General features: G+C 58.4%; 1 protein-coding gene across 1 annotated transcript; it reads right to left on the reverse strand.

Moving 5' to 3' along the window:
• Positions 1–1,149: 1,149 nt before the first annotated feature.
• On the reverse strand, positions 1,150–4,304 carry CDX2 (caudal type homeobox 2). Its single transcript, XM_009085623.4, has 3 exons — positions 3,800–4,304; positions 1,481–1,626; positions 1,150–1,317 (listed from the first exon to the last, which is right to left on the reverse strand). The coding sequence occupies exons 1-3, from the start codon at positions 4,302–4,304 to the stop codon at positions 1,150–1,152; spliced, it is 819 nt and encodes a 272-aa protein (XP_009083871.3).
• Between the last annotated feature and the right edge of the window lie 4,636 nt (positions 4,305–8,940).

Below are 8,940 nucleotides of genomic sequence, written 5' to 3' on the forward strand. Positions count from 1 at the left end.
GGGGCTCAATCCTGGGGAAGTCAATAATCCACATAACGTGTTTGGGGCTGGACAGTGCTCCCATCGCCCCTGCTGGATCCAGGCCCACATGAGCTGGCTCCACACCCAGCCAAGGGCACTGGCTGTGGCGTGGCTGCTCCAGCCCTACCTCACTTCCCTGTTGGACTTCTCCCATTCCTAAGTAAGAAGTACATATGCCAAACAGCCAGGGTGATCTGGCCAAATCAGCTGGACTTTTCTAGTTTTCATCTCTGCCTGAGTCTTTTGGCCTCTCTACCCCGATCCCCACCATTTAGCCAGCATGTGGAAATGGGCCACAGCCTATGCAAATAGGCTCTGATAGAGCACAGGGCTCTTCCAAGGATTTCTGCTTCTGATGGAGCTGTGATGAAGCCTACATAAAGCTGATAAAATCAAGGGAACTTTGGAAAATCAATTGAAACAGCCCCTCCCTCCCCCCCAACAAGACAGAAATTGTAAGGATGTGAGAAACCGCACACAGTTTGACCAAAGGGACATTGCACATACAAATAAAGCTCCTCACTTCAGCGTGACAGGACACCTTTTTCAGAAGAGATGAAATTCTTTCAATTTCTCTGCAGTGCAGCTAATAAATCTGGATGGATTACTATCTGCACTGGATTTATGGGCTCTTTTACAAGTGCCTAACATTAAGCAATTCACTTCTGAACGTTTAAACAGTGCCTTATCTTGTCTGCTCTGACCCTCAGGGCAGAATGAACATTTTGCATATTCATGGTTGCAAGAAGAAAATAAAATAAAATATAAAATAAAAAAAACATGTGCTTTAATTTTTTTTTTCCTGCTAAAATTCATCATTAGCCCAATAACATTGCAAAGGTCTTTTGGACCGATCCCTGAGATATACCGGGGGTTGACTGGCAGGCAGCGCCCCCACTTTATCTAACAAATTCCAGGGTTAAAAAAAGCACCCAAAGATAATAATAATATTAAAGCGATGGACACGCTTCCCCCGGACGACGAGACACATACACTGTACACCTGTACACACGACCGGCCCCGCGGGGCGGTGTAGTGCATCGGGGGGGCCGCTCCCTCCGTGCCCCCCGGCCCGGCCCGCTCCGCTGCGTCCTCCAGCAGTCCCTGCTCCGCTGTCCCCGGCCGCTGTCACTGCGGGGCGGCGGGGCCCAGCCCGGCGGCGGCCGCCCCCGCCGCGGGACCCTGCAAAGAGGCGCTGGGGCTGAGGGGCTCCGCGCCGCCGGGCTGCGCCTGCTGCAGCTTCTTCTTGTTGATCTTCCTCTCCTTCGCCCGCCTATTCTGGAACCAGATTTTCACCTGCCAGGAGGGGGACAGGGGAGTGAGGGGGGACAGCTCGCCGGGGATCTATCCCCCTCCCAGGGGCTCTCACCGAGAGCGCATCCCAAACCCGAGCATCCCAACCCCGCGCATCCCTGCCCCCGCGCAGCTCTGCCACACGAGCGCCACTTTTGGGACAGACCTGCCTCTCCGACAGCCCCAGGCTGGAGGCCAGCTCCGCTTTTCTCCGGATGGTGATGTAGCGGCTGTAGTGAAACTCCTTCTCCAGCTCCAGCCGCTGGTGGTCGGTGTACACGACGCGGTACTTGTCTTTCGTCCTGGTTTTAACTGCGGAGCACAAAGCCAGGGTTGAGAAAGTCAAAGCCAAAGGGCAGAGCAGAGCCGTTCTGCCGCGCAGAGCGATCAGGAGCAGTCCTATCCCCCCCTTCTGGGCTTGCTGCTCGACTCCCCCTGCCCTGGGCTCAGCAGAGGAGAGGAGACGTTCCGCAGTTCCTTGGGGACGTGGGACATCAATGCCAGGCATGCCGGCGGGCGCAGAGCTCCCAGCCCCTATTGGCAGCCCTGGCCTCACTGCACACCCCCGCCTTGCAGGGGACACCTTCACTGTGCACTTGTTGGCTTTTGGTTTTATTTTGCCTTCCCTAGCGACAACAAACTTTTTATAGAGAAAGAGGAAAAGGGAAAGAAAGAAAGAAAAGGCCAGTCAAGGGCACGGTGAATTTGTTTCTAAACGAGAAACAGCCGTCTAGGGGGGGAGAATCTGGAGCGGCTGCGGGGAACCACTGGTGAGGCGTCCAGCTCCCTCTTTTCTGTTACGGCACTGGGGCTACAGGGATTTCTTGAGAAGCCTGGAAATGTTGCGTACAACTTCAGAACTCAAAAAACCCAACAACTCAAGCCAACAAACAAAAAACCCCAAACCAAACACCGAAACCCCAACGGAAACCGAAGGCGAATTCCAGCTAGCAGCCGGTGAGAGTGCATCGCCGCAGCCGCTGACCTCCTTTTTCCCGAGGGTTTCTTGTTTAACTGGTTGTGTCCCCGGCCCTCCCGTTCCCCAGGGAGCCGAGGCGGGGAGTCTCTGCCCCCAAGGTGCTTAATGGCTAGCAGGCTGACTTTGTTCAGGTAAACTCTCTGCAAACCACAACAAAAGCACCCTGTAAAGATACAAGCCTGATCAGAGAAAACTCCCCAGAGCCAGTGAATAGGGAACACAATCCCAAACAATGCAGGACAAGGAGATCTTATCAAAGAAAAACCCTTCTCAAAGCCTTAATGACAGCCACATTCTGTTTGAATTACCACTACTGAACAAATGGCGGCAGGCGCTTTCATCCCCCCAGCTCTGCACATTAACATAAACACTGGCTCCAAAGGCAGAATTTGAATGGAGACAAGAGACCGGCCACCACCGCACAAGCCCAAACTGTGGGAACACCTCTGGCTGCTGTGGGAAGCGCGGTGGGCCTGTAAGAGTTCCACCGGCACCAGCATCAGGGACGTGGCAGTGCCAGCGGTGGGCACCGGAGCACGGAGGCGCGGTGGCCACAGGCGTAGCCGGGACTCCCGCACCGCTCCGCTCCCACTGGGTACCCCCGCCGGCCCTGCCGTCGGTCACGCAAGGCAGGGGATGAGAGGGGAATGCCATAAGTCATTATTCACTGCGAAAGTGGTCATCCTTTTTTTTTTTTTTTCTGCCACAACAGACAAATATTTTAAAAATTAAAAAAAAAAAAAAAAAAAGAAGGAAAAAAAAAAGGAAAAAAGGAGATAGTAGCCGTGGAAGGCGTATATCAAAGCTCGGGACACTCATGTCCCCTGGCAGATGCACGGTGGGAATGAAAGAGAGGGTCTGCGGGGGTATTAACATCACAAGGGAGAGCGGCGCCGGCTACGGCCTGGCCCGAGAGGGCACGCCCTCGCACGGCGCGGCACGGCCCGGTCCGGCCCGGCCGGGGGCACAGCACGGCCCGCAGGGATCAGGCTGGCAAGTGGCCGCCGCGGTGGCTCGGGAGGCCTGGCCGCACGGAGACGTTAATAAAGGGCAGGCGCCCAGTGACTCAGAAACAAATGCGGAGCGACACCGGCCGATGATTTATATGACTATAATTGGTTATAAAAATCTTCTAAGTGGCTATAAGCAGGAGAGTGGAGCAGTGGCAGGAAGAGCGAGCGTTTCCTCGGGATCCGGACCATGCCACCCTGCTCCGCCGGAGCGCACCCCCGGGTACTGAGCCCCGGGGCCGGCAGCAGCTTCTCACCGGCCGAGCGCCGCTCCTGCCACTGCCGGCCCGGCTCTCGGCAGTGAGCGAGGACGGGCTGTCGGTAGAGCCCGGCAGCCCTGTTCTCCCTAGGACCGACCCTCGGAGGGGTTTGTTTCGGGGAGCTCTCCCCGAGAAAAGGCTTTGCCGAGCTGCCCGGCGAAACGGGGAGACGGCGGCGCCCTGGGGGAGTCGTCGGCGGGGCAGCCCCCGCCCGCCTGGTCCCGGCCCGCACTTACCCTGGCTGCTGAGCGGGGGCTGTGCCGGCTTCCTCATCCATTCGCAGAGGCCGCGGCGCTGCCCACCGGGGGAGAGCGGCTCGGGGGCGGCGCTGGCGGCGGCGCTGGCGGAGTTGAGGGGCTGCATGACCCCGGCGGAGCAGTGGGGCGCGGGGCCGGCGTGGTGGTGGGCGTGCGGGTGGTGGTGATGGTGATGGTGGTAGTCGGCGGGGCTGTAGGCCATGGGGGCGGCGGGGGAGCCCCCGTTGAGGCCGTGGACGGCGCCGGCGGCCGGCGGCGCCCCTTGGCCATAGGTGCCCCAGTCGTCGCGGAGCGGGGCGGCGTAGGGCGCTGGCCAGGCCGGCCCGGGGGACTGGGCACCGTCGAGGTTCACATGGTACCCGCCGTAGTCCGCGTACTGCGGGGCACCGACGAAGTTCTGCGCCGCCAGGTTAAGCCCCCCCGAGTGCCGCACCGGGCCGGGGTACATGGGCCCGTCCTTCTCCAGGAGGTAGCTCACGTACATGCTGGCGGGGCCCCGGCGGCGGCTCTCCACATGCTGCTCGGGGCTCTCGCCGCGGCGTGCCTGCTGCTGCCTGGGGCCGGGCTGCCCGGGGCGGGGAGGGGGCAGGCGGAGGGGCCGCGGCCCCGCGCTGCGCTCCGCGCTCCCGGTCCGCGCTCCCGGTCCGAATCCAATGGCCGGCAGTCCTTACATGATTAACGATTGTTTACAAGGCTCTATTAGTAATGGCCCAGACACACCAAAGGCAGGTGACGTGGAGAGGCGCTGGGTATATAGCTACTACCCCTAAAAGACGATTTGCATTTAAAAAGATAAGGAGAGGGCAGCGACCTGATCACAGCTAAATATTCAAGCCTTTATTGTTTAAGAGCTTCCTCCTTCCATTGCAACCTGGTGCACTTTAACCTCCAATCACAGGTTCAAAGGATGAAATCAAGAGACTTGCAAAAGACAGAGAGCGAGATCTAAGGGCGAGGGTGGGAATATGGGAGCCGTGTATCACGGTCGATCTGTAGGCAGCACTTTAGCCAGCTCTTCTCTGTGCTTTGGTATTGGGGGGTGGGTGGGGAGTGGGGAAGGGGCGGAAGAGGAGGGAGTTTTGATTAAAAATCCACAAAGTCATTTTGTCGTGGTTGTTTTGAGCAACAAACCCCATCGCGACGGCCTACTGCTTTTTGTAAAACGCTTCCCACCCGCTCCCTCTCCCGCTCGGTCATGGGCGATGAAGGCGAGGTAAGAGGAGAAATTCCCCCCTCCAAGGGCGCTGTCTCCTTCCTCCGCGTGTGTCTGCAGAACTTCGAGGTCGGGCGCGCCCAGCAGGCCCGGGAAAGGACGAGGACTGAGGGTGCCTTCGTCTAAAACACCCTCTGCCCTCAGACCCACCGCTGGAGCGAGGCCGGATAATCCCGCCGCCCGAAGAGACCTTGGGACCGAGGCAGGGGATGGTTCTCCTCAAGGAGGGAACCACCAACCTCCTCCCGAAGCCCGTCACCTCATTGGGCGATTCTCTCGCTGTAGCGCGGCCGAGCCCGCGGGAAGCCCGGCGGCTTGTCCCTCCAGGCACACACTTCTTCCCTCCCCAACTCCTTGGAAACCCTCTGGAAATGCTGGCTCTGGAAGGGCGGCTCCCAGGCAAGCGGCAGCCGGCTCCCCCAGCCCAGCCAGTCCCCTTTGAAGAGGCGACCCCCTCTCAGCTTCCCCCCGCCGCTTTTATGCTTTAACTTTTCACCCTGAGCGGGGACAATGCGAGACGACGTTTGCATATTCGCATCTTTTCCCATGACACAGCGAGGAAACCTTTCACCCGCCGAGAAAAAAATGGATGGGGACGGGAATGTTCCCCCGTTTTCCCAGCACTTTTCGCCGAAGCAGCGCAGCACCGTCTCAGCCATTCTCACCGGCTTTCCGGGTCCCTTGGCGCGGCTGCGGGTCGGTCCTACCGGGGCTCCCCAGACGGGCCCCGCGCTGTCCCGGACCCTCATGTCCAGGTTATTACATACGGAATCGTGTCCCAAGGGTGCTTTTCCTTCCACGTGGGTGGCTGTTCTGTCTCAGGAGTGTCGCTGAGACTGGGTGTCTTGCAGCTGATTTCAGCTCCGCAAAGGCAGATATTCCGAACCCACACTCTGAAAATCTCCCCCTCCTGCCCCCCATTCTATCGTTCCTTTGGTGCTGAGCATGGGGCTGAGGCGGAGCCAGGCTTTAGCCCAGTGCGGGAAATTCAATGACCTCTCTCAAAATGTCCCAAGGGATCCAGTGTCAGTGGCCATGGGAGACCGGGACGCCCAAGTAAAAAGGGATGGCGCATCTCTCCTTGGGAACAGGGCCCAGACGGCCCCCTCGGAGTCGCTGTGCATGTCCTGGATTCGAGGACCGGGGTATCCCCACCCTGCACACAGCCGGGAATGCTTGTGCCCACACCGTCACTTGTGCGCAGGCGGCCGCGGTCGCGACCCTACGATAACAGCAGCACAGCAGCAGGGATGCAGAGATGCCTGCTGGCCGATTTCTCGGGAGGGAATTTCTCTCTCTGTTGCTCATTCCCACGGTGACACTTTCCCCCCGCCCCGACGGTGGGATAACGAGGAGAGGGGAGCGAGGCTTGGAGCTCCCAGCGCTGTCTGAGCAGGAGACTGAAATGTCGCTCAGGAAAGGAAATGCTGTGTCCCTTCAATGTAATCGCCTCTCCAGATAAGCGCCGACAGAGCCGATCTATGCAGATGTGAATTTGATGATGCCATAAACAGAGAAAGGGGTCATTAAAACGACAAAACTCTGGACATATTGTAATAAAACGCACTACAACCCTGATCAACCCCGAAACAGCCCGATTCAGTGTCTAAGGCTCCGTCAATGAATCCCTAGCAGCCAGGTGGCAGCTTTTTGGGGTGAGACCCGACGCCAGCCCGAGCTGACAGGGCCGGGGGCCGTTGGCCGCGGGATCAAATGGGAGTCTCAGGGCTCCGGTGAAGGAACAGGATAAGGATAAGGCTGCGAGACACCTCCGCCCCTCCCTGGAATGGCAGACAGAACGCTACTTTGCCATTCTGACAGTGATCCCAGTACGGGGAGGACTTGAGAAGACAGGGCCCCACCAGCCGTACCCTAACCGGCTAACCGGGGTCGGGGCGAGATGGGGAAGAGTCCCACTTCCCCCGCTGATAAATGCTTCGAAGCATCCTCCGCTGCCGAGCAGCTGTTCCCCGGACGCGACCCATGGCAGCTGCTGGGGATAGGGACACGCTGCCCCGGGCCACTCTTGTCTTTAAAAAATAGAGGTCCCGATCCACTCCAAAATGCCTTTGCCGCCCTTCGGGCTTCTCTGCGTTGTGACTGGCACAGGATTTGTCCTCGCTCCAGCCCAGATACCCAGCTATCGGGGCTTCTCTACGAGGCTGGGGAGAGAGGAAGTATCTCTCGGCCGGGTTTCACGCCGTTTCTCCCCTCCATTCTGCCCTCTCCCTCTCAGCTTTCGTCTCGGGTTTTCCTACCACCTCCGGCCCAGAGCTGCAGATCCGGGAGAGGAGTACGGACCTTGGGACCAGATCCCCACACTGGAGCCTGGGTGAAGGCCTGATCTCTCCCTTTTCGTTTCCTCCGTTTTTTTGGTTCTTTTTTTTTTTTTTTTTCCCTTGTTTCGTTAGATCCTGAGCTGAAAACTGCTACCCAACGCCTCTCAAGCGGACAAGTGCCTGATGGGGGACACCGTTCGCAGGGAAATATCTTCTCCCTCCCCTCCACGTGTACCTCTATATTCTCCTCGTAGGGCTGTTTCACTCAGGGCTGCCTCCTCGGCAGACGCTGAGCTCCCCGTCCTCCTCCTTCAGCCTCAAACTTCTTGACATGAAAAAATAATTTCCGACATTTTTCTGGGGGGACTCAGGGCAGGGCATGGCTGCAGGGAAGCGCCGGGCGCAGGGCGCTGCTGCCTGCTGCGGGGCCCTCGGACCCCGGGCAGGCGGAGCTCGGAACCGGAGCGGACACCGCGCTTCGGGGACGATGCTCATTGTCGCCTCGGGCCACGGGGCTGGCGCAGGCTGGGAGATAAAGGGGCGAGCAGCACAGCCCAAGGACTCCCGTCCCGGGTCAGAGACGACCCCGTAAGTCCCGGGAAGGGCCGAGGGCTGCGCAGCACCCTCGATGCCTCCTCCACAGACTGCTCCCACTCGGCGGGACCCCTGTGGGAATGCGGATTCACCGTTTTTATTTCTACTTGCTCTGTGGTATAACTCCTTTTTCTGTGATTTAGGAGAATCTCCGGGTGGGGTGTGGAGGACCTTTCCGTCTCCCTCCACCTTAACGACACGGAACCGGGAGCGTTGTTTACAAGGTAAAGAAAAAAAAAAAAAAAAAAAAAGCCCGCTTGAAAGACCTTTGGCGGCCATGGAATGGAGAGAGAAGGGAAGGAGGAATCGTGTGTTAGTCCGACCTGTGGAATTTATGACTCCCCCTAAGCACAGACATGATAAGGACTCAGAAAACATCTTGGATCTTTTCAAGCCGGCAGCCCCCGAGGCTTTGATGTAGATTACATTGCAGAATAACCCAATACTTTTATCGTGGGGTTGATACTCGTCTTGTTTAAGCACATGCCTTTAGAAGGGGGTTAGATGCTGGACTCTCGCTCCCGAGCCGATTCGCGTTGCTGGGAAGAAGGCAGACGGGGAGGGAAGGTGGCACCTGGTGCCTGGCCGGGGCACAGCCGCCCCGTACCGGCACCGCCACGGGCCGGCCCTGTGGCCCCGGCCAGCCCTGCCTCTTTGCACAGGTGCTGCCAGGCCTGAGTTCTCATGGCTCTGCTCTCCTTCAGGAAATAAGAACGTAAACAGAGAAGAAGGAAAAAAAGTCGTATGATACACCAGAGGCTTCTGCAACCAGAGGCTGCTGAGGGTGTCCCCAGCCTCTCAGATCCAGTGGCTGGCACACATCTGCTGACCAAGGAAATAGCGTGGGTTGGATTTTATCCTATTAATTTTCTTTACTTGACTTTACCTCACTTTGTTATCTTTTTTAAATGTCACAGAGGAAGAAGGCCGCACCAGGGCGCCCCGGCTGCCCGCAGAGCGCCTGTGCCCGGCCCCTGTTGGCATGTCCCGCCTGGGCCGGCCGGGCCCGATCCGGTCACGGGAGCCGTGAGTCA

This window comes from Serinus canaria, chromosome 1 (genome assembly GCF_022539315.1).
Source record: "Serinus canaria isolate serCan28SL12 chromosome 1, serCan2020, whole genome shotgun sequence".
NCBI lineage: Eukaryota > Metazoa > Chordata > Aves > Passeriformes > Fringillidae > Serinus > Serinus canaria.

What these genes read in the sequence shown, in the direction of transcription:
- CDX2 (XM_009085623.4), bottom strand. Translation starts at nt 4,304, where the DNA reads ATGTACGTGAGCTACCTCCTGGAGAAGGACGGGCCCATGTACCCCGGC. An exon ending in GCCCCCGCTCAGCAGCCAGG is followed by an intron (nt 1,627 to 3,799) that starts GTAAGTGCGGGC and finishes TGTGCTCCGCAG; the next exon opens with TTAAAACCAGGACGAAAGAC. An exon ending in TGGGGCTGTCGGAGAGGCAG is followed by an intron (nt 1,318 to 1,480) that starts GTCTGTCCCAAA and finishes CCCTCCTGGCAG; the next exon opens with GTGAAAATCTGGTTCCAGAA.